We start from the raw sequence: 26,572 nt of genomic DNA on the forward strand, positions 1-26,572 counted from the left end.
TCTTCTATAGGATTGTACCCTGTTTTAGATCAATTTAATACTCTCTCTTCAAATTGCAAATCACTTTTTCCAGGATACTCATTTTGGTTTCGTCTTAAAGGACATCTACGACCAAGATCCAAGACTGTAAACCAAACACACTGTCATACCTGTGTGTGCTCCATCTGACAAGATCTGCTCTTCTTTTAGTTTCCTATGCCCTTGTGTTTAAAAAGGCTTTAAAAATTATGCAAATGAGCCCAAGGGTCTCCAGGCTCTATTAATACCTATGGAGCCCAGAGCATAACAGCAGATCCTGCCAGATGGAGCACACACCTGTACATCAGTGGGTTTGGTTTACAATCCCTGATCCTGGCGGTAGATGTCCTTTAACCTGCAGACAAGCTATCAGTTGTATGACAACTAGACAACTAGTTATACGAGCAAGGTGTACTGTATACTCACTACCACATTTCCTTATACACCAATGCTCTCAGATGAGCATATTACAACAGAGCCTTGTCCAAAATAGAAAAGCAATTTAAAGGGAACCTGTCAGTAGGTTTGGGGCCACTTAACCACTATCATCCCTTCATGCAACTGGGGTCTAGGATCCCAAAACTTTTGACCTTAACTATATAGGTGGCACTATAGCTGGGTTCGGTGACTTCAGTCCACTTCGGTTCCCAGCGCAAGCACAATGCATGTGGTAAAGTCCAGGTTAACACACCTCGCTTCACCACTATTCAGAACATGCACAGTGAAGTTCACTAGTGTGCATGTGATGGGGGTCTGAAGCAGACTCAAGTCACTGGACCGCACCACCTTTAAAAGCTTCAATCTCTGGGACATAATTACAGACACAACTAAGGTAGAAAAGTTTAGGAGCCAGCTGTATGAAGGGATGCTGGAGTTTTTGGGGCGTCATACCTATTGACAGTTTCCCTTTAATGTACAAAAAACTTACTAAAATATCTGATCTATGTGGGTAATGAGCTGGAGCTGTAGACAATACAATAGTCATTAGGTGTCCAAAAAAGACACTGGCCAACATTTACTAATAACAGTGCAGTGAGTACTATGTGCAGTTTGCCTGTGTAGTGTGCAGGGGGCGCCAGATTCTGTAATTGTGTTGCACGTTCTTCATGAATCTGGTGTCCCCTGCACTGCCCCAACTTTTTGTGGTGCACATTTACCATGGGGTGTGCAGCACAAATCTGTAGGACTTTGCATGATAAATCTTGCGCACGATCCGATTGAGCATCGGAACACCCCTTTCAGTGCAGAAATTTGTGTTGCATGAAGATTAGCGCAGCCGCAACACAAAAGGGTTGCGTACGACGCATATGTGGCGACGGACACTTGCTAAATACGTGTGCAAGCAGTTTGCACTAGAAAGAACGTCAAAGTCCGACAGAAAACTGGAGCAAGGGCCTTAGTCAATGTGGGACAATGACTATATGACTTTATTGTAGACAAAGCCCCCATGTAAATGGGATAGATTCCAGGAGTCTAGCCATATGGCCAATACAATATGGATGGAGGCGATCAGCAGCGATGTCAGGTCTCACATTGCTACCAATAATCTAATAATGGCCTATCCTAAGGATATCCTTCCTCTCCCAAGTGAAAATGGATTAAAATGATTCTGTAGATGGGTTGTTGTGCCAGGGATTTATTCTATATGATAGATTAGGAAATTGCCTACTACATGGTTTTTTTCTGCCTACCTCTGAATCAACATGGTACGTTATAAGCTATATTTTGCATAAATTATCGGACAATTTGAAAGGTTTTGTTTTTGGCTTGTGTATTTTGTATAGTGTAACATTTAGGTATAATCAACATTTATTGGGAAAACGTTACAAGAATCAGTACAAACAGGAGATGGCATGATAAACCTGACCACGCAGGGTCAGACGCAACAAAGATCATATGCTCATATGGGGAGGAGAGTTGAAGGATAAGTAACAACTATAACATGAACAAGTTAATAAAAGATAAACATAAAAAAAAAAAAAAACACTCACATGAATATAAAGAAAAGGGAAATTGGGGGGAGGGGTAACAAAGGGGAGGAGAAAAGGGATAGGTTTTTGAAGGTTGGGAGAGCTACTACACGTTTTATCTATGACAGGAGGAGATCATGAAATCCCTGAGAGTCCAGAAATACATCCCATGAGGCCCAAGCTGTGTTCGTCTTATTAGGGTCTACTGAATCGTTGGCCACCAGCTCTTCCATCCTCCGGATAAAACCGAGCTCCTGAACCCACTCAACTATCGTAGGAGGTTGTGGACTTTTCCAATGCCTGGGGATTACTGTACGGGCTGCAGTCAAAAAGTGACGAAGGAGACCCTTCTTAATAGAGGAGATAGTACCAGGAATAATCGAGAGTAAAGCTATCTGAGGAGAAGGGGTGGCCGTCTTGCCGGTGACCTGATGATAGGTGTCAAAGATTTTGTTCCAGAATGGTTGAAGAGCCGTACAGCTCCACCAAATATGGAGTAAGGTACCCACCTCCGCACCGCAGCGCCAGCACACATCGGAGACTTCAGGGAAAATTCTGTGGAGCCGAGAGGGGCATCTATACCATCTGGACAATATTTTATAATTCTTCTCTTGAGCGCTGCAGGGCAGCGGCATCTTGTGCGAGAATAGGAAGGCCTTATCTAGCTCCATAGTGTAACATTTAAGATGATATGACTTGAATCCTTCCCTAATGTATTATTTAAATCCGCATTATATCCTGTTCTGAAAAGATGAAAGTGTCACAATCCTCGTGGTACCGATTACTTGATCATTTTGTATGACAGAAGAGTCTATTCAAGAATTGACGCACAAATGTGGACCAATTCACTACCATAAAGGGGCTATTAGGCGGCTTTCAACCTGCACGTGTTATGGTCCGTGCCCCTTTATGAAGGCTAGTTCTTACTTTCTAGATAATGGCTCTACCATAAAAGAACTTCTATTCAAAGGACCTCCTCATTTATTCTTTCTTGTTACACTTTGTAATGAGATCATTTACTAATTATACCTATTAAGTTTTTTCTTAATAAACAGTAATTCTGTAATAATCTTATCATGGATTGATGAAAACTGAAAACATAATTGCATCATAGAAGTGGGTTCCTCATATGAGTACAATAAACCTTACAGCTTCCCTAAGACATCCTGTGCTCAGGGACAACTACAAGTAGTGGATTACATAGTGGATAGGCAGTTTGGGCAGTAGCCTGGGGCCCAAGCCTTTTAGGGGACCTATGACCACCCAAACCACTCACCAAATTTTATACCAAGAAGGACCTTCACCGATGAAATCCTCAACCTGTTTCTGCTCTCAATACACAAGAGCTATTTCTAAAAGATTGTGGGGACTAAAGGATTAGCCCTAAAAAGGGCTATCTTTACATACATTAGATGCACCTACCACCGGATCTACCTTAATAGATAGATCCCGTGGTGGTAGGTTTCCTTTAAGGTGACATGAATTTTCTAAACATTAAAAAGTAAAAAACGAAATTACTGGAATGGAAAAATACCTTTAAAAAACTAGAATGCCTGGTGTTCAAGAGATTATTGAAAATGTAGTAATGTGTAAGGACAATCTTGGGTCCAACAATTTCTAAGATAATGGGATTACCATGGAACAGCACAACACATGGCCGAATACTAATCTGTTCTGTTAGGTAATACAATTTCATATCCACATTAAAGAGGTAATGCAGAGGTAACACAGATAAAATGTAATACACCAGTCAGCAGTCCACGCTGAAATATATTCTCTGCCCAATCTGATTTAAACAACATGGGTTACCAATCACTAAGCAGAAAACACAGGGCCCATGAGGTTCTCCAGTACCGGACTATCTTATGTGATTCCAAATGGATATTTTACAGGATCTGAGGTTTGCATTCATTTTGGGTGTCTAATTTTAAAGAATTTGATCTGGAAACTAAATGATTTTTGGAAACTGGTGACCGGTTTGCAAACTAAACTATTTTGCCTTTCAACTTAAACCCTTTGCCCCACCACAGGCCTACGTGAGAGGACCTTGATTTAAATGTGTCGTTTCTGGGTCTACAGACAAAAAAAAACTTTGGGAAATATTTGGCTGGATGTAAACTCTTCAGAGGCTTCATTTTTTCAGTTCTCTTGACAAATGGGGAGACCATTAAGAGGAACCTCAATGTATCTGACATTTATGGCACATTCTGTTTCCAGAGCGAAAAGACCTATTAAGTTTCACTAAACAATGAGGACAGTTAGACACAGGATTCGAGATAAAACGATTCTTACCCCTTCCACATACTGAAGCATTCGGCGGGTGCTCTCCAGTGACTGAAAAGAGAAAAGAAAAATCATTTTTGTATAGTAAATTTGTATATTTACTATATTTATTAGCTTTGCACAATTATGTAACTTATGTTCATTCTTTTAGTATTTTGAAATTCTTTAATGCTTTATTAAAGGGGAACCTGTCAGAAGCAATTTAGGGCAATAAACCACCAAAAAGCCCTTAATAGTTATATATCATCTCTGTCCATGGCCACCATAAAATAAAATTAGTAGTAGTTCACCCCAGCTTCACTGCGCATGTACTGTATAGGTTTGGCACACACGCAATAAAGCAGGGTTAAGGAGCAACAAGGATGGGTCCATTGCGTCTCATCAGACTCTTTCCTAAGCAAAGTATGAGAATTTTTTATTATGGCACCAGACAGAGATAATATAGGATCCATGGGTGGTTTAATGTCCAAAATCACACTGACAGGTCCATCTGTGGCACAAAAAGAGACATAAGGTCATGCATGGGGAAGATTTATCAGAAGTCTCAGAGAGCAGAACTGTTCTAGTTGCCCATGGAAATCAATCAAAGTTCAGCTTTCATTTTAGCACAGCTGTTTGTAAAAATTAATGCTGAGCTCTGATTGGATGCCATGGGCTAATGGAACAATTCTGCTCTCAGACACTACTGATAAATCTCCCCCCATATTTGGCAGCTTTCCGGTAAGGACATGTGTTTAGGGCGTTTGATAAAAGTTTTTAAAGCTAAAACCAGAGGTGAATTTTAAAAAAAGGAGGAGACTGTATCATCCTTTATAGGTTCTCATCCGTTATGAATCACACCTGCTTCTGGTTTTCCAAAAAAACTGAGCATAGAAGTAACAAAAGTAAAGAAGCAAAACATTATGCACTAAATATTTGGAAAGGAATTTAGGAAATCATGGGAAATCCTCCAGTACAGCCAAGTTCAGCTGAGATGTTACATGTGCAATTCACAGCTCATGACTATTCCCATCATGCACTAAATTTTCATTTGCATAACAACTAAGATGAAGATTTCCCAGCATTCACAATTCAATTGGAACTTCTGCGTGTGTTGCCACTTTAATACCATAATAATTTCTTTTATTTAGAATATTTCTTCATCTGTATCAGAGTATTAGACTGAGTAAGACAGATAAGTATGAAGAACATCTCATTTTCGTGCACTCACCTCATCGGCGAGCTGGTCGGCACGCCTCTGCATCTCCTCCAGCTCATTGCGCATATCAGCGTCGTCTGCCATTGTGATCTGGTGTGTGCTTTGGGATTGGGGGGCTGGAAACAGGGAACAGCCTCAGACCCTTAAAGTAAAAAAAAAAAAATTGATGAAAAAATAACATCTCATTGTCCATCAACATGAGATGACGGAATAGTGGACAAATAGACCACAGAAAAGTAGATGTTCATTAACTGTAGCATAAATCAATAGCAAGTAAATACAAGGAACTAATACACTTAATAAAAACCAATGTTCATTTTCTCAGATTCCTTCTCTACCTCCAAAACTGAGATTCATACTGAGAGGTTTACAGATATTTTGGATAGAGAATATGGTAGTCATAGAGGAAAAACACAGGCTGCTGGAGCTAAACCGGGAGGTTTCTATCTCACCCACAGTGTTTTATTTATATTAATACAGGTCAGTGTGTCACTATAATATCTTATATCATCCTTTCGATACAGCCTTTGGCTACTTTTATGCTAACGTGTGAGGGACCAATATCCGGCTGCACAGTTTGGGTGACATCATAGCAGCTGGTCCCTAGCGAACAGCTCTGAAACGGCCTTGGGGAAAACTGCTGAAAAGTGCAAACAAGTCATATAGTAACACACGATAATACTATTCCTCATGCAGACAAACAGAATTTGCTGCAGGTAAATATTGAGTCACCAGCATATATAATGTGGGGAATTTATTAATGCTTTTGTGTCTATTCCAACTTATTCCAATTTACAGAGATTGTCAGCTCCACAAAAACTTCGGTGTTCTGACCCTCATGCCATTTTATTTTTTGGTTTTTTTGGGTGCAGCTTTTGTTTATGACACTTTTTCTGCACTTCTAGTTTTTGGACAATCTACTTTTGGCGCACATTTAGATCACCAAAAAGCAAGTCTATCAACTTCTAATCCCCTTCCTGAATGTGGAGTGCAATTTCTGCAGCCTTTTTCCTTCTTGCGATGCACCACGTACATTAAGGCCATTCACCACAATGTAAAATCACAGGCAAAAATTGGGTGCCACAAAGAAGATGGATTCCCACCTTTGGTCTTGAGATATCCAAATGCATATATCAAAGAGTTTTTGTGCAATTGTTAAAAAGAAATATAGAATATATACTTTATAACAAAGTCTCAGTTAATAAACCAGTGTAGAGTTAGAGGGTCATTTATCACACGCTGGCACTTGTACAGCCGAATACATCAAGGCTCTACGTCCTACTTGGAGTAGAAATAAGTGCAGACAGTGACTTTTCATGTGTGGCTGACGGCAGCGAGTGCCCCGGTGCAGTGACAGGACCATTCCACGCTGTCGCAATCCCGCCATTGCCAGCACCCCCCTTGACGCCCCTCCACACCAGGAGGAAAAGGGCAAATAATTGCAAGAGCTATCCATATGCTTGCATTTGCAATTATTTCCACGCTTCTATGCCAATTTTGTGCCAGAGCAGTCCTGATATACCCCCCTTAGTCTCCTTTGGAGAGGGGAGGGGTGAGCTCCGCTCCTCTCCAGCACACATGCGCTATGGCTGGCGAGCAGGTCATTGTGAAAGGAGCCTTTATGGGACTAAGACTCCCATATGCCACATATGCTATCTTCTCAAAAAAAATGATGGCACATGGTTAATTTCCACTAATCCTAAGGATACAAGTAAAACATGGATAACTGTATTTTCTATGTGTTGCATGTAATCTGCAAAAAATAAAAGCAAATCCACTAAAGCCTCAGGCTCACAAATGTATGCTATGCCCGAGCGTGGCATACAGCACCATACTGTGCCGTGCCCAATGCACTTCTACGGCTAAAACATGATAGCACTACTCACCTACTCATAAAATTGTACTGTATGGGGTAGAGTGGGGAAGAAATTTTATAGCGCGCCTCAGGCAGCAGAGAATTTGGGTTCACCCCTGTACCAGGGTACCTAATCTGTCTATTAACATAATATTCTGTATATTGTTAGTGAAAGTAAACATTTCGGCCATCCTACTAACAGTGTACAGTAAGTTTGTGGTGGCTAATCCCCCAATAGTACTTCCTATGGTACACAAATACATAGCACTATACAGAGGAATAGTCAAAAGAGGGTGAAGTCAAATTCCATGTATCAGAAACAAACACATTTTGACCAATTTCATATTAACCTCTCGGTATGTTTTCGGGGTATTAAAGACATACAAAAAGATTTAGGCAGATGTTTCCCATTGTCAGATTTGTTTCCAACTTTTATATGTTACCTAAATAGACACAATGGGAAGGACAAATATGGAATCCTCTGTAAATACTTGAGCAGGAAATAATGCGCGGAGCAAGGTGTGCGCCTGACAGCTGTGCATAGGTAAACATGGCTGAACAATGTATGCATCTCTAATAGCAGGCCCCGAGGCCAGAGAGATGGGTGCACACTATGTTTATGTTGGCTGACCTGCTCTATAAATAATGCAGCCCTCACATGTACTGATAGCTGTACCGCCCCTAGGCTGATAAGAACCACATTTAAAACGTTTTATTTGGTATTTATGTAAAATAAATAAACCTCTAACAGTGTCTTATCGAGCAGAGCGAATATCTTCCAGATTATGTGACAGCATGCTGGCATCATCCAGATGATCAACTTTGAAATGATATGTGAGTTGTATAAAGTCACATAGGCAGAGAGCTCATTGCTGAAGTCAAGCTCTCTTTACCTCAGATCACCCCCTCTGCTGTGAACGACCTCTGCCTCTTCTGTAGGACACAAGGTCGTCAAATGATGGTTTGATCTGAAACTAGGAGAGCTTGACTTCAGCGCTCAATGACTTTATATGAATTTTTAACCACAATTTATTTTCCGTTTTTTTCCACCTTGCAGGTCTGTAACAGGAATATGATAAAATAGTCTTAATGGTTTATTAAAGGGCTATTCTTATGTTTTATATCTATGACATTTCCACTGGATATGTCATAAATACATGATCGATATAAGTACTTCACCTATCTGGAGAACAGAGGTTTGCTCACCCCTTTCCAGCAGCAAATCTATAGGATCAATGAAAATATACAAGCGTTTTTCCCGGACGCAGGAATGGGGTCAGTGGACCCCCATTCTCCAAGTAGTTGTGGGCCCCACACACTCCATTAGATTATAGCCTCAAAATGTCATTATGTAAAGGACATGTAATGTATCAAGATTGAAAACGGCAACTTCAATTCCTTTCTCTATGCACTTTATCCTTTTGATTGAAAAAAAAACCCAAAAATTCATATTCTTATCCGTCCATAAGGAGGTTTATCCTAGCACGTTAATCCTAGCAGTTTCCACATAGCTATATTTATGCACAAGATCTTATATAAACCCATACATGTATTACAAAAGTAGAAAACATTTAAAGCAGGTTTAAAGATTTGAAAGAAAACTTAATTTGTTACATGGACTGATGGACGCCTCGTTTTCGGCGAACTGCGGGGGTATCAGCACTGAGGCTCCCAATGATCAGCAAGTTAGGGCCTATCCTGTGCATAGGGCCTTACTTTCCTTTGTGGGAAAACCCCTTTAAGAGCTTGAGTCACATGAGAAAAGAAGGTGAACAAGAGTCATTCCAGAGCTGTGCAATGGTCACACAGACCCATCTCTGCTGTGCTGAATTCAGGGTTACACCAAGGCGTAATGGCAGAACATTAGCACGTTCTACATGATGGGTCTCCCACCTCTCCATCGCCGCCATGTTGCTATATATTGCATATATTGGGCCTACATACAGAGCAGGTCAGCCACAGGAGCCCCATCAACAGTGTGTAAAGCGATGGGTGATTAGGGCAGTAGCCTGGGGCCTCCCAAACCACCCACCAAGTTTCATACTGTTCTACACAGATAATAAAGAGAGGGACCGGAAATGCTCATGCATGTGTGCTTGCTCTAATACACATGTATACATGAGCGCTTTCAGGACCTTTGAGGGTTGTTTAAAGGTCCTAAAGCTGCAAAACTGGAAGCCATCATAAGAAGAAAAGAAAACATCAGAGTCCGTTCAGCTCACCTACTCAGCTGTCGGAGTCAGCACAATTGGTAAAGGAAGTAGGTGTGTCCGGTGCATAGCCAAATCCTTGAAGGAATATCGTAGTTAAAAACACTGTTTAATTTATAAGATCAAAAATTATGACGCCCTAGCGGATAGAAAAAACTATCTGCTCCGGAGTCATAATTCTCAAGTGAATGTGGCCGCCTGTTACCTGTATGATAATATAGGTACCACATGGCCGTATTAAAACATTCGTCTGAAAGGGGCCTTAGAGGGTTTAGTCTCAGTGATGGAGACCCTCTTACTTGATTGTCCTACTTTTCCCATAACTTGCAGTTCCATCACTGAGAACGATGCGAGGTGTAAAGTTGACCAGAACCAGGACCCATGGTGCCATTAGCTACATATATGTCTAAGAAGGGCACCCTAAACAGAGGTGGGCCTCCACTTATCTTTGTGACCCCATGCTGTGGTATGTCACAGGATTGGTTACACTGTGGATCCAAAAATGCCGAATCCACCTTTGTGTGTCCAGTATTATGGCCAAATCCATAGTTCACACAACATCCACATGATATTGGTAGCATGCTTTAGTCTTGGATTTTTTGGGAAATTTTTTAAAGCTAGAATAATTAAAAAAATTAGTCTGGCAGTTTATATTAAAGATTAACAATATAAGTATTGCCTTTTGTCTATATTAAGTATAACACATATACATAATGAGGAATTTATTCCATAGTATAAAGGTTTTATCTGCATACATTACTTCCTTAGCACACACCCAGTACTTCTGATATATGGAGGCAGGAGATCCGCAGTGGATACAGGGATAAGCTGCCATTCATGATTTATTTGATCCGTGTAGTTCGGAGTACTATAGAGCATGGCAAAGATTAAACAGGAATGAAAGCGGAGGATTTATCCGAACACTAATATAGAAGCAGAGTATGTAGTGACCAATCCGCTAAATGACTCCGTGCTGCACGTGACCCCTTGGATGATATTCTAAGCATTACGCTTGGATAGTCACATGATCTGTAGATTACAGCAAACACTGTGAAATCCTTCCTGCTTGACAGACTTTGAAGCGAGGAGAGGCTGGGGCTCACACTGCTCAGAGATGATAGTGACTGCGGATTACTGCTCTCAATTAACCTATTTCTAAATGTAAATTGGGTCGTGACCCTGATTTATTCACTTTACTTAAGCTTTCTGTGACGGAGCCGGCAAAGGACAGACTTGGAAATCAAACCTCTATCTATCCGTTTATTACCGTATTTTTCGGACTTATAGTCCAGTGCTCCTTATATATGAATCATACTTACAGACAACAGCCGCCATGAACTGTGCACAGGTCTGCCACCTGCTGGTCATTCATCTTATAATCAGGTGCACCTTATAATCCGGTGCGCCTTATATATGAACCTAGATGTTTTAGCAGGCATTTATTGATGGTGCGCCTTATAGTCCGGTGCGCCTTATAGTCCGAAAAATACAGTATTATCTTTCTATTCATCTGTCTGTCTATCGCTTTACTATCTCTCTCATATGAATCTGGCCATCTATTTTCTATATATTAATCTATTGATTTATTATGTATTTAACAACTTATTATCTATCTATTATCTTTCTATCCATTGATCTGTCTAGCGATCTACTATCCAACTCCTGTATCTATCTCATATTTATGGGATTATCTATCTATTAAGCTAATTGATTTATTATCTATCCATCTATTGATTTATTAACTACGGTATATATTATACGCTGGTGAATGGTCCGCCCATGTATGATTGTTCTCCCCACACACTAGACCGCTATGGATCTTTTAGGAGATTCTGGCCTCCTGATAAATCCAGTGGCTACTAAGACATTTCTATACCAAGTCCTACATGGCAGATAATTGCGCTATAGTTCTTGATGGAGGTTATAGGTAGTCCCACTTCATACCCCTCCACGCCCACTTGACGCAAAGGCGGCGTAAGGGGGGAAAACGTACAATTCCTGAATGTTCATCAGAAATTGCACCTATATCAGGGATCGTACACCAAAGAAACTGGCTCATAAGCCCTGATAAATCTATAATTAATCTAGCCCCTATATTTCTATGTTTTTCAATCCATTTATCAATTTATTATCTCTCTCTCTCTCCTTATAAATATATATGTATATCACATCAATATAGAAAATGTATGTTTGTATATATCTATCATCTATTGGAACTTGCATCCCTGGCTCTGGGAACTCCATCTCTTTGGTAAACTGGGATCCTATGACATTGTGGTGACCCTATCAAGCCAAGAAGTTAAATGTGGACTTAGGCTTTAGTGTTCCAAAGTGCCCTATGTCAAACATATCCACGACTGTCAGTAATAAAAACTTACCTAGAGATGGGTTTGGTGTGCTGCACTGGACACATCTCTGGTGCTCCTGGCACCTGTGCCTTGCCCTATCCAGCAACAGGTAAAGGCAATGCTCCGTGGGAAATAATTATGCAAATTAGCTCTCAGAAACAAAAGAAAATATGTCCATGTCTATAAGTAAATACGGTAGTAAGTGACCCATAAAAGTTCCATGAAAAGTGTCTGGGCATATTAGCAAAACCAGACACCTATCTAGCCACAAAGAAATTCTACCAGCTTGGCATAACACAGCGTCTCGGAAATCTATAATTAGTGGTGATTGGAAGCATCATGAAGGTTTTGTGCAGCCACCGTAAAAAAACTGCTTAAAGGATGCTTTATGATAAAAATATCATATGAAATTATAGTGTAATGATATTATTGTGATGTAAAATAAGGATTCGATGGAACAGACATTTGCCGGGGGTACAACATCCTCAAGGCCTCGGATTCAGAACGAAGCAAACAACATCTCTCTCCCTGGGCGGATTTTAATTTTACATTTCTTGACAGATGGATCCACGGAATATATTGACACTAGAGCCGGAATTTTTATTTACAGGCTCTAAAAAAGATATGGGAGTACAGAGGCAAGCTGTTTTTTTTTTACTTAATTATTATGCTTGAATATATTATATTATAAATATAATGATTAGGTGGGTTTTGAAGTGCGCTTTTTTGTGCGGTGGGAGTTAGAGGGGTAGGAAACCTTTTATTTTCCTTGGAATCTATTCCTGGTCATCCATAAAGACCCAACAAAGATAGAGGGGGTCATTTACTAAGGGCCCGATTCGCGTTTTCCCGTCGTGTTACCCGAATATTTCCGATTTGCGACGATTGTACCTGAATTGCCCCGGGATTTTGGCGCACGCGATCGGATTGTGGCGCATTGGGGCCGGCATGCGCGCGACGGAAATGGGGGGGGCGTGGCCGAACGTAAACCGACTTATTCGGAAAAACCGCATTTAAAAACGGAAAATGTGTAGCTCGGGACGCGCTTACCTTCACTCACCCGGCCTCGGTAAATTCAGATGCTTTTCAGCGCAGCAGCGCCACCTGGTGGGCGGTGGAGGAACTACCTTATTAAATCCTGTCCGGACCCGAATCCAGCACAGAGAACGCGCCGCTGGATCGCGAATGGACCGGGTAAGTAAATCTGCCCCAGAGTGTCTGAACATTGATCAAGAGGATTTTACGTTGTAATAATTTTTTAATCAAATATTATAAGGCTATGCTATAGGGCAGTGATGGTGAACCTTTTCGAGACCGAAGTGCCAACATGGCATTTCAAGCAGTAACTTATTGCTGCCTGTTCTTCAACATCATTCAATTGTATTGGCTCTGCTAAAGCCATCAATAGAGTTGAAAGAAGGTGGGCAAATTCAGACCATCATTGTAGCTTCTCTCCAGGAAGAATGGTGGGTCCAGCAGGATGACCTCCAAAGACAATGCAGATCAGTCAACACCTTCTCACTTTTCCTGCAGTTTCAAACAGTCAGTAAAGTGCCGCTTTAAAATAGCACTGAGAGTAGCATCTCTTAAGTTGCTTGGGACTGCAGAAAGATTTGGTGGATGTGGTCCTGTTTGGTGAAATTGGGGCGATGGCCTGAGTGCTCACAGAAAGGGCTCCGAGTGCCACCTCTGGCACCAGTGCCATAGGTTCGTCATCACTGCTATAGGGCCTCGTACACATAGTAGAGGGATGTGCATAGAAGCTGTATGGGAGCACAAAGACTCTTTGGTTCCATACTTCAAGGCTATGGATACTCCATGTGCCAAAGTTTGGTGTCTCCATAGGGTAAGAAAGGAAGGATAAAATAGGAAAAGTCCTACAAATTTCACAATTCTTATGTAAACAAGAAATATATTTGCCCTTGTTGTATGTTCAGAAAGCCTCTAACTAGAGATGAGCAAATCATCCAAGATTCAATCCAAAGAAGCTTAGTAAAATCTTTCAAAAGATTTAGTTCGGGTCTGAATCAAATCGATTCACCGACTGTCCTAGAAATTGGTATATAACATGCTCTAGTCCAGTGATGGCGAACCTTTTAGAGACCGAGTGCCCAAACTACAACAAAGCCCTGCTTATTTATCGCAAAGTGCCAACACAGAAATTTAATTTGTGATTTATACTCCCTTCTCTATCACAGCTTTCATTGATACCAGCCCCTGAGGACACCTATAAAGCAGAAAATAGTCCCAGGTAGAGCTGTCACTTTAAAATAGCTCTGTGCATAGCAAGTCCTGGGCTGTCTGGGACTGCAGGAAGATACCTGGAGTCCTCTCTGGTGATGGCCTGAGTGCCCACAGAAAGGGCTCTGAGTGCCACCTCTGGCACCAGTGCCATAGGTTAGCCATCACTGCTCTAGTCTAATTCACAAACATTTTTTGCAAATTTTTTTTAAATAAAAAAACCCACCCCAACCTCCGGGACGAATTACTGCAGTAGCTGGCCAACATTTTCAAAGATTCAAATTCGATTCAGAGCCTGAAAAATGTCAGATTTGAACCAGACCCATCAGCCAATGAATAGATTTGCTCATCTCTACAGAGTTGTGGAAACTCGGCCATGACTGGAGGACTTAATATCCCGCTGATCACCATAGTCTTGTGCTGGTGGAAGTGAGGGCAAGGCACAAAATAGGAGGGATACATTATACATGTCAGAGGGGAAGGCAGCTGCGGCAGCCAGTTGTCTTTCAGTCTGGGACAGAGACAAGCTAAGCTTCCAAGGAAAACAGTAAAGCTTTCTTCTTATATCTCCATTCACACGACCATAGGGGGATGTATGTACAGCCGCAAACTTGCAGCCGTACATAAGTCCCCCATAGCCAGCATTGGGTGCACGGAGCGTGCGGCACTGTACAGCTCCGTACACAGGGAAAAGATAGTACATCTCCTATCTTTCCCCGTGATACAGCACTGTGCTCTGTGGATCGCTATGGAGTGATCCGTGGATCACTATGGAGAGGTGAGGGGTCTCCTCCTCTCCATCGCGCCGAACTATGGCTACGGCCGGGTGGCCATACATTTGTGTAAATGTGCATTATCTGTTTTAAATGTTCTTTTAGCCGGAGCTGGCAAATACCTTTATGTGTTACTTCAACATATGAAAGGGGTTAGAATTATTTTTTTTTACATGGGGACTACAGGGGGGCAGTAAAAAATATGACCTACAGCCCTCTACTACTCATTGCTCTGTTACACTAGTTCCTGGTCCCCACTGTGTTCCATTTCATATATTTCTCCCGACACCATAGAAAAATACTAGGCAGGTCTCCACTCCATACAATGTTTTCTGGACTTTCTTGTGGTTTTGGGGAGACAGAAATGGAACCACAGAAGGAGAAGGAGTGGTCCCTAATTTTAGCAATATTTTACAGTAAACAACCCCCTTTGAGTTTTTTTTTTTAATGGAACTTGTCCAATTACTGGAGTGACTCTATAGGTCGTGACCTTTGCAATAAATAGTGTTTAATATTTTAGTACTGGGTAATGGCCTGACAAATGTACATAACATTCATCCTTTGTTAACACATCTTCTTGTTTAAGTAGTTAAGTAACACGCCATATGGCATAACAGATGCCACTTAAACGGAATGATGGAGCGGACCATATTACATTACTTTAACCTTGGGTGAGTTTCTTATCAATGGCGTCCCCACCTTTAAAAACCAAACTGCTATCACTAAAAAGAATACAATTTTAGAGAAGACGATATTAATGAGAGAGAGGTATATTTGTCACCCGTAAATGCATCATAGCAGCCACTGCGCACATAAACATTTAGTCCACTTGAGGCGCAATTTGCTGTTGGACATTATGGCAAAAACCCTCATCTATAGGCCCCCAAATAAAGTTTATTAGTTACAGTTCCTCATATGGGAAAGAGACTTCTTTTGGGTCACTTAATGTTCCTGGGTGAGGGTGCAGCTAGGCCCTCTACAATCCCTCAAGTTATATCTCTGTAATAATTCTGTAAATCCACACCTTACAAAAAGATTTGAGGGGCCCAGGGTTGTCTTCTGCTAGACCTTTGTGGTCCATTCTCACATCAGAGCCTGGACCCAGGGTAATGTCTAGTTTTTTTGTTAAGGTTGGTGAAGGGAGTGGTTGCTGACGGATTTGGAGTGGGCCGATGCGGGACGTTCCTGTCCCCACGCCGGTTACTCTTATTTTCATGCCAGGTAGGACCTAGTACAGTATAGAAATAAACACTGCACAGGCCCCCGCTACATACATAAAGAGGCCGAAGCCTCATGATGTATCTGGCTGCGATCAGGGGGCAACGGGGCTATCATACGACGGCACACAAGTGCAAGCATATGATAAATACCACCTATTGTGTTGTCTGATCTGTAGGTACTAGTACAGGTACATATATCAAGATTGTCTCCTGCATGCTGGGTCAGTCATGGCCCAAGTGAATGCACGTACAAACTATTTTTTATGGACCTTAATATTTATTTAACCTTATCTATTATGATACTATAATACTTTGACATTTCTTATTCTTATTAATAACATGTATATTTTAAGTATTATGGTAGGGAGCCGGGGAAGGGTTGTACCTCTACTTGACCCCCTTTTATACATAGTCCATCAAGATCAGCCTTTTAATACTAATCAACCATTGTTAACTTACCTAAGCTTATAATAAACAACCATCAATCCTTTATATCCAGTATATATGTGTATATATAATGGAATTGCTCTATTACATTACAAGGCAAGGCCAATCTATTTTATATCGTAATTATTACAATTGCTTTTGTTTTCATATTTATTCTTATTTTTTAGCTGAAAAGTCACATCAAACATAAAAAGGTTGTTTAAAGCCAAACTACATAGCCGCAAGAAAAAGGCTATAAAACATATTGGCAAACACTTCAACGATCCATTGTTAACAATACATTAACTATCAAATTTCTTGTTGTACAGTAATGACCTATATTATAAAGATATTAAATGACAAAAAACAAAGAACAACTAATGACTAATAAGAACAATCAAAACAAACAAAAAATGTGAGGTACATAATGCCAACGACAACGTGCCAGCACAAATTACTATTCTTTATTGTGAACCACAATGCCAAGTGCCTGCCAAATGGTCCTCAACCATGTGCCAAGTTTGAGGAATTATCTATCTATCATCTATCCTTCTATCTATCCTATCTATCTACCATCTATCTACCAATTTCTATCATTTTCTGTACACAACTGTTTCGTAAGATCAGCTCACCATACTTGTTCAAACAGTCCTCATTTTTCCGACCCTGGACACTCCGGTACGGACAACCTCGGCCACAGGTGCTAACAAAGTAGAGTTCAAAGAAGAGAAATCTCCAGCTGAACATAGGAAGTCGGTTTGTAGATCCAAAATTTATTTACCGTAGTTCATTTTAAAAATGGTATAGAGCACAGCATATAAGAAGGAGAAGTGAACATGACAGCAAAAAAATACTTTTTGAACATCATGTTCACTTGTCCTTCCTATAGGATGTGCTCCATACCATTTTTAAAATTAAAGGGGTTGTCCGAGTTTTGAAAAAAAAATATATGTGGCCGGGAGCGGGCTGCCTAAAACAATAACGCTGTACTTACCTTCCGGTGCCCTCCGGTATCCAGCGCTGCTGTCGCTCCGGTCCGGGCGCCATGTAAACAAACATGGCCGCCGGAGCAGCGCTGCATTCAGCTTCCGGCCGGACCCGACAACCTTCCGGCCCCCATACACAATGCTGTGTATAGGGACGGATAGGCGTACCCGGCCACGGCCGGCCGGAAGCTGCATGCAGCGCTGCTCCGGCGGCCATGTTTGTTTTCATGGCACCCGCACCAGAGCATCAGCAGCGCTGGATACGGGAGGGCACCGGAAGGTAAGTACAGCTTTATTGTTTTAGGCAGCCTGCTCCCGGCCACATATTTTTTTTTTTTTAAACTCGGACAACCCCAAATACATTTTGGATTATTTTTATCTTCCACCTGACTTCCTGTGTCCAGCTGGAGATTTCTCTTCTTTGAACTCCACATCATGTTCAGTACTTTGACTCTTGCCCTCTTTATATCTAATCCCAACTATAATTATTTGCATGTTACAGCTGGGGAATCCCACATAGAGATCCCAAGAGCCCCCATTCGCTCTCGATTTACTGACTGGTAGACATGGTGCATGGTCAATAGTGATGGTCATAGTGATGTTCCAAACCAGGAGTGTTGATGAGATCCAATAAGGTCTAAAGCACAAGATCCAACTGATACAATGACAAGTGTAGTTGCGCTTATGCACTAGTTTAGGCCCCCTTATGTGTCCCCTGAAAGGTGGTTGTCCACATTCAGCAAATAATACATATTTCCTGTGTAATAAAAAGATCTACAATTTTTCTATATCAATTCCTCACTGTTTTCTAGATCTCTGCTTGCTGTCATAAAATAGGAAGCTTCACTGTTTACTTCCTGTGGAAAAAATCTATCTGGTCCCAGGTCATGTGATGTCATGCAGGTGCACGACTCGTTCTGTAATAAAGAGTAACCTGAGCTGTAAGATTTTACAAGCTATATACCTACGTGACATCACATGACAATGGAGCAGTTTTATCCACAAGAAGTAAACAATGAAACTTCCTGTAGAATGACAGCAAGCAGAGATCTAGAAAACAATGAGGAATTTATACACAAAGTTGTATAATTGTATCATTTGATTATTTGCTGAAAGTGGACAACCCCTACAATTCCCTATGTAAAAAGCGCTCCATACAAAACCAACATGCCCCCCCCCCTTACTGTTTCTCTAACAAAGTATTACATTTTATCTACAGTCAAAGGATGCAATAGTAGTGGCCTGAGTTAAAGGGTTAAAGGGGTAGTATGCAGAAGAGGGGTAACTTCAAAGTTGCTGAGTTCAAATGCTAAATCTTTTCCAGGCCCCCTAACTGTAATGTATATGTAGTAGTAGTAGTACTAGTCTCCCCATATTGGGAAGGAACATACAGACCCCAGTTGTGACTGTACCTTGAGGGTACCCTCTAAACCTAACCCTAAGTAAGACCGCTGTGAAGTTGTGAAAACTGGGCTGTACCTATTTAATTTGTCTTGTTAGAAGATATAGGGGCAGATTTACTCCAAATCCTCATCGGAAATTCCAGATCGGCGGATGCAATGGAAGGGGTAAGTAAATGTGCCCCATAGTGTAGTCGGCAAAGTTCTTATTTGGACACTTACATGAGTAATTCAATGAAGATATGGCAGTTTCCATATAAAATGTGTGCAGTGAAGGTGGTAAATCTTAATTGTGCCCTTAATTGCTAAATTACAGAAATAGAAATAACGTTATATGACCACCATGCATTTTGCAAGTTTTAATTATAGGATCCAAAAACGTTTACTGAATAGGTGAACTATGACAGAAAGAAGGTGTTATTTGTCCATGCCCTATTCTCTATAATAGTTCTGCCCATTCCCCATCAATACATATAATAATAATTTATGCTTATGGACGGCATTTAGCTATGTTTACAAACTGGCAGAAACAAGAAAATTTAGCATCAAAACCAAGCATGATAAACCAGGGACACTTACTGATAGATCCAGGCAACGTGACTGTCATGGCCGTACTAATATGTAAATAATGCACTTCCTCCATTCTTTACTGTGTCAGGTCGGACGCCGCTGCTGCTATGGCTGCTACTGCTGTAGTTACACCCCTGGTGACTGTGGTAATCTTCTTATATTTGTTATCCGTGGCTTCCTTCCTTCTAAAATCAACTATTTAAATTATGCTAATGAGGCAGAGGGAGAATGGATGTGCTGAGGCAGCAGGGGATATAGGGAAACATTATAACAGCCTATGAAGGCTGAAGGGCTTTTGTTAACACCCTCAGAGCCCTCCAGGCTCATTAGCATCATTTAAAAAGTTGATTATTACAGACATACAACTGTAATCCATGATCAGTATTATTTGTAAACCCCATCAACACTTTAATGTGAAGATCTATAGAGGTTTCTTACTTCACATGGAGAAGAAGCCTTTTCAGTTGGCACATCTGATGTCTCTCACCTTTATATTCAGCTGTAAGTGCTATTCAATCGCAACAACGGCCAAACTGTAACGGAGTGATACGCGTCGCAATGACAGATTTGGAAGTAGTGAATATTACAATAACATAAAATAGTAATGTAAGGTATAAATGACATGAATACTCCTATTGTAGAAGTGTAAAGTACCATATCAAAGCCATGAATGACGATATGAAAACAGAAAGATATAGGTAAGGCATAAAACAAAGCTACAAGATAATAGAATTCTACATAGTGATACAATATGGATATGGACCAAACTTCATAAAATTCATGAATTTCCAGATCTTGGAAGATTGGGGGCCACAAGTAATATGAGACCATAGAGTCCTCTCCTCACCAGTAGAGCTGACTGGGGTACAGAGGGGTTTCTAAGGTAAATAAGACCCATGCTTCACCTAGGTAGAACATATGCTCATCCATCTGTCATTTCTACTTCTGTTATTTATAAAAAATTATGATATTGTAAGTGTAGGTTCAGTTTTCTACCTAAAAATGTGGCAAAAATGTCAAACATTGAACGTGGTTTTATGCCATGGTTTTGTAAGTGAACAGTTTATTGGAGATCATTCTCATTGGTAAAAATAGGATAGGGTAAAAAATATCTTCCTCAAATTGAAACAATAGACAACATTCCCTAGATAAGTGGTGGCGAACCTATAGCATGGATGCCGGAGTTGTCCCTCAAAACCATCTTTGTGGGCACCCAGATCATTGCCCCAGCACAGACATCATCACACAGACAGGACTGAAGGCCTCTTTCTGCAGACCCAGGCAGCCCAGGAATTGCACAGGCAGCGCTATTTTAACGGGACGCATCCGGAGCTGCCTCAGACTGCAAGAGGAGCAAGGAGGTGTGAACATGGCTTGATTATCATTGGAACCCCTACTTAAGGCCACATATTTTTTGTGTTCAGGGGCCTGGAGGGAAGCTATGATAACTGAATTTGCCCTCCTTTTTTCTACTGTGTTGGTGTCTTCAGGATGCCAATATGACTTAAAGCTGTGTCAGAGCAGAGAGTGATAAGCTACCTCTTAAGTTTTCACGTTGGCACTGTGTAATTTTGGTCGTATTTTGGGCACTTGGACTCTAATAGTTTCACCATCAGATGATTAGATGGCTCCTTTCTCCCCTACTGGTCAAAAGCTATGTCCACCTCAATCTTTTATAAAATAAGGATCAAAGAATTGACCTTTCAGTGCCCATGTCAAGATGTTCAAAGATTTGGTTTTATTATGTATGGAGCCCATGTCACGTCCTTAATCTTATCATTAAGCTACAGACTAAAAGCTGTCACACTGGGGATGGAGGACTATGTGCAAGTATTCTATTAAGCTCTGCATTAGTAATTTCGAGGCCACTGTTCATGAAAATACAGGCAGTCCCTGGGTTACATACAAGATAGGGTCTGTAGGTTTGTTCTTAAGTTGAATTTGTATGTAAGTCGGAACTGTATATTTTATCATTGTAATCCCAGCCAGAACTTTTTTGGTCTCTGTGACAATTGGATTTTTAAAAATGTTGGGTTGTCATAAGAATGAATATTAACACTAAAGCTTCATTATAGACGCCTGTGATAACAGTTACAGCTGATCATTGGAGCCTAGGACTAAAGTACAATAAATTACCAATATCCAGAGGTCAGTTTGTAACTAGGGGTCGTATGTAAGTCGAGTGTTCTTAAGTAGGGGACCACCTGTAGCCTCACCTGTTCTATACATCTACAGTACTACAATAATCAAATCACCTCATGGATATGCAGGCTCCATATTTCCTCCAGACTATTATCTAGGTATTTAGGGGGTATCAGGTGCTAAATAATTAATAACTAATTCACTATCGTTTCCTTTTTGTGTGGAACAAATAAAAATCACGGACGTAAGGATAACTTAGGATAGGAGAACTTAAATGTAGTAGAAAAGTCAGAACAAACCTGGAATTGTGGGAAAAACTCTAAATATATAGCGTCACAATTTTGGGATCTTGAGTGTCCCGCTTTGTCATTGACAACAGGGATTCCTGAATGGTCACATCCTTATCGAGGATCAAGAAGAAAAAGATTACTACTAAGTCCATGTTGATTCTGAGACTTTCCATTACATATATGGAAGACTCATCACAATGGTTGGAAGAGATTGTTTTTTTTCCCCTCCTCCTCTATGGGGGATATTTATCAGGGCTTGTACGGCAGTTTACCACCAGGAAGTGCAATAACTTTCCCCTTTATGCCACCTCCACACCAGGTGAGAACTAGTTCTCATGGCTCAGGATTACACCCAGATGTGATGTTCTGCAAGAGGGTGGTTGATTGACAGGTCAGCAGCCTTTCTCAGTAGGAAATGTGTCTGAACACAGTCATATGTGCTGAAACACTGCACCAACCAGTTTTTGGGGTGGTGTCTGGACACTTCATATATACCTGTCTGTCTATTATACAGGTGCTTGCCACTAACTGTCTTTCTGGCTCCTTGTTGTTATTCTCAGTTTTTTTGTTGTTATTTTCTGTGATTCTGACATTTTGCCTGAACCATGATTTCTAATGGTTTTGTACTTTGCTGCCATCTTGGTTTTGACACAGTTTGTCTGACTTCGCTTTGTTGTCTTGTGTCTGTTTGTCTTTCTGTGCTATGTACTATGCCCAGGTCGGCACCGTAGCCCAGTTGTCGACCCCATTTAGTGCAAGGGCTGGCAAATAGGCAGGGACTGTAGCTGTGAAAAGCAAAGGACTCACACTTCTTCTATGTCTTGACAGCACTCCCTCTAGGCTCCCTTTCACCACTCTACTTCTGCCATGGTCATAAGGTCCAACTTGCAGTGGTACTGTTTCAGTGAAAGGACGATATTGCCTTTACTAAACATGCGCCAAACCTAATGGCAATAGTAGGAGGTGTCGAGAAATAGGAAGGCGTGGCAAAGGAGGTGTCCTGTAATAGGAAGACATGGCAAAGGGGACCTGAAGGTCAACCCTTCAGATGTTGGAACTTGCTCACATAAATTCACCATCCAAATTTTATTTCTTTACAAGAAATGGATGGTATACATTATACAAATTATACTGAAGCTATAAAAAGGGTTCTTTGTGTCATCACCTCGTTCCACCATGGAATTGTCTGGTAGTGGATTATCCATAAGAGTCATGCTACATCCATGGAATTCTCCAGATGATAATTCCAGATTTACCAAACAGAAAATCATAGGAGTTATATAACCCACACGGTAATATGTGACATAATAACCTTCCATTAATGGCCACTATCTAAAAATGACTAAAAATGACCAATTTAAAATAGCAGCACATTGGGATATTAGTTCTCTGCTTATAGTCCTATAAGTCAGATGAAGCATGGCAGCGATGTACCGCTAATTACTGCAGCAAAGAAGATAAAATGTCTTATTTTTACTGTGGTTTGCAAATATATGAAGAGACTGAACAACACATCTTATATTAGATGTAGCTCTAAACTTTTCACCCCTCCGAGACATTTGCTGATCGCGATGCACATGATCTGCAATGACATCTCTGGGCTTAGGCAGGATTTACTTTTGGCTACTATGGTAATAATAATGTTCTCCAGCAAAGCTCACACTACCCGGCTTACTGTGGCCGTTAATTTCTTCAGCAAATAATAAAGCTAAATCCAATCCAAGCAAAATTATGTGGGAGATGAAACAACAAATTACTCTAATTTACTTATATAATTGTATATAAAATTGTATTTAGATTTTAAAGGGAACCGATCATCAGAAATTGACGTAATAAGAAACTACCAGTATGTTGTCAAGCAGCTGAATACCTTCCAGATCATGTAACTTTCATGACCCAGTGTGGTGGTATCATCAAGAAAATCTACATTTAAGTGGGGTCATTGAGTCATTGTATAAAGACAAGTCTCTCTTCCTCCCAAAGTCTCCTTCTCTGTAACTGATGCTCTTGCATCCAGAAACATCACTAACCAGATCTCCCTAAGTCGGTTGCATGATTTCAATCACAGAGGAGGAGGTGTTCAGCGTTCCCCACCTTGACTTCAGTGTTATAGTCTCCTCCTCCTTGACTTTATACAATCAATTTCACTTCAAAGTTGATTTTCTGGATAAAACCACCACACTGGACCATGAAAGAAACCAAACCTAGAAGGTATTACGCAGCTTGACGATATTCTGTTATCAGTTTATTAGGCCAATTGCTGATGAAAGGTTCCCTTTAAGTTTTACTACAATATATATATATTGGCGGAAGCAGACCTTTGGTTCTAATTCCTGAGAAACCCTTTAACTTGAAGGGGTTGGGCCATAATAGACATCTATTACCTATTACTTCCATTCTCCTCATTGTTGGATGCCCTAGAGGTCGAACCCCCAAATGATCAGATATTATTTGTTCTGTGGATAGGATATAAGTGTTTAGAGAGGCACAACTACTTTTAAAGGACTGTCCCTTTAGTAATGATTAACACCTATCCACGTACGGAGATACCCATGAATCATGGAAATTGTTCAACCAACCCTGTGGATAGGTGATAGTGATTGTTGGACTGGCCCACCACAGAGGATCATCCGATAGGCCCAGGCTTTAACCTAATACTGCACCCTATAGAGACAGCAGAAGACAACCTAATTTGAAGACTGGGGGATAATGGAAGGTGGGCCCCTGAATAATTTTATCTGGTATATCCAAGGAACCCCAATTCAATACTGGTAATAGATCCCAAGCTAGTGTCGGACTGTCCCACCAGAGCACCAGAGGATGCCCCGATGGGCTTTAATTCAAAGCTGAACCCCAGAAGCACAGTAAAGGTAACTCAAAATACAGCACACTAGGTTCTCAGCTGCTGGTAGAGGGGTTAGTCTCCAGGATCATTTTCATCTGTTGTGAACAAGGAACGCCAGTCCGACATTGTCTCCCCCAAACTCATATTGATGACCTATCCTTATAATCAACTATCAGTATTCAAACTCCTGAAAACCCCTTAAATAAAGAGATGACCTCCCATCTGGTCATCTCTTTATTCACATAAATAGTGGTCAAGGAAAATTATGAGTGTTCTCATATCTGGGTCTAAAATGGAACTTAGATGAGAGTGGGGACCTGACAGTTACTTATATATTAATTATTGTAGTTGCTGCTTATATAGCGTCAGCATATGCCGCAGCGCTGCATAATCAAGTATATCAGCACAGATTGTTTACTGAACATTTTGGTTATATAAAAACTGTTTAAAGACTAATCTCCCAAATTTCCTTCTGGGCTGCCTATATTTCCATTACTTACTGTCATAATTAAATCTATAAATAGGCTTTAGGAGAGTCGTCAGGACAAGCAATTTGCATGATATTTGCATTTCATTATTTTTCTCACAGCAGGTTTTATAAATTTGCGAACACTACAGTAGCAGAAATATACAGATTTTTTTGGGTACAGATACCTGAGCGCGGTGCTCTGCATTTTCCTTCAGCTCCATTGTGATGTATAGAGCAGAACGATCATGCGCGGCCGTCTGCTCCATTACTCTCATGGAGAGACAAGGGGTCTGACCGAGGTACTTGGGCCCTCATTGGCACCCTTGTTTTCATCATCTGTGGGGGTCTCATCACTGAGACCCCCACTGATCAGCAATCCTGTGGATAGGGCCTAACTTGCATTCATAGGAAAACCCCTTTAAGGGGGGGGGGGGGACAAAAAGTGGAAACTCAAAAATTGAAAAAGGGCATCGGCGTGAAGGCATTAATATCATTAGGCCATAGGGCAACCTTCTGTGCTGAAAAGGTGAAAAAGCAGCAAATCCAATTTTTTTGTTACGTTGTTCGCTACATAGATACATATTTTTATCCTTCGACGCTTTATATTTTAAACTGTAGATACCTAATGCATTTCAGTTTATGTATTATGTACAAAATTATGTATTATGTAACAAACGGGTAGAAAACGGGTAGGGATTTGAATTGCTTAAAATATTAAATATTTTTTTAAACATTTTATAACTTTAACATTGACTTTTCCATTCTCTATTACACCTTACCTCGGGGGTTATAGTACAGCAGACTTCTGCTGTATGGAGACGGCACATCTTTAGGACGGCCAGTGTACTGATTAAGTGTGTGCTGTTTTCATGCACGGTGGGTGTCTGCTGTATTATAACCCCTGATCATAGTCATAGAGTTCTGTTTTTCATGGACCAACCACAGTAGTTTGCAGCTTAGGAAACTAACACTGATGGACTCTCCTCAGGGTAAGCCATGAATTTTGGATCAGTAGGGGGACCTACAGTCGAATCAGTTGCTCTCTAAACAAAGGCTACAGAGCCGGAACGAGTTGTATCTCTACAGCAGCAACTCCAGTAGAATTGAATGGGAGCTTCTGTTGCAGTTACAGATTTTGACCACCACACAGAGCACGGAGCCAACACCGTTCCCCATATATACATATATATATATATATATATATACATACACTCACCGGCCACTTTATTAGGTACACCTGTCCAACTGCTCGTTAACACTTAATTTCTAATCAGCCAATCACATGGCGGCAACTCAGTGCATTTAGGCATGTAGACATGGTCAAGACA

General features: G+C 40.8%; 1 protein-coding gene across 2 annotated transcripts in view; it reads right to left on the reverse strand.

Annotated features, from left to right (window-relative positions):
- Nucleotides 1-26,572, reverse strand: part of SNAP25 (synaptosome associated protein 25) — a 75,006-nt gene that overhangs the window by 36,807 nt on the left and 11,627 nt on the right. For both annotated transcript variants that reach the window (XM_072140468.1, XM_072140469.1), the window contains exons 2-3: nt 5,482-5,611; nt 4,281-4,322 (exon numbers count right to left, since the gene is read on the reverse strand). In XM_072140468.1, coding sequence (XP_071996569.1) covers nt 4,281-4,322; nt 5,482-5,553 — 114 coding nt within the window. In that variant the 5' untranslated portion in view covers nt 5,554-5,611. The remainder of the gene's footprint in view (nt 1-4,280; nt 4,323-5,481; nt 5,612-26,572) is intronic.

Source organism: Engystomops pustulosus, chromosome 3, assembly GCF_040894005.1.
Source record: "Engystomops pustulosus chromosome 3, aEngPut4.maternal, whole genome shotgun sequence".
Lineage (NCBI taxonomy): Eukaryota > Metazoa > Chordata > Amphibia > Anura > Leptodactylidae > Engystomops > Engystomops pustulosus.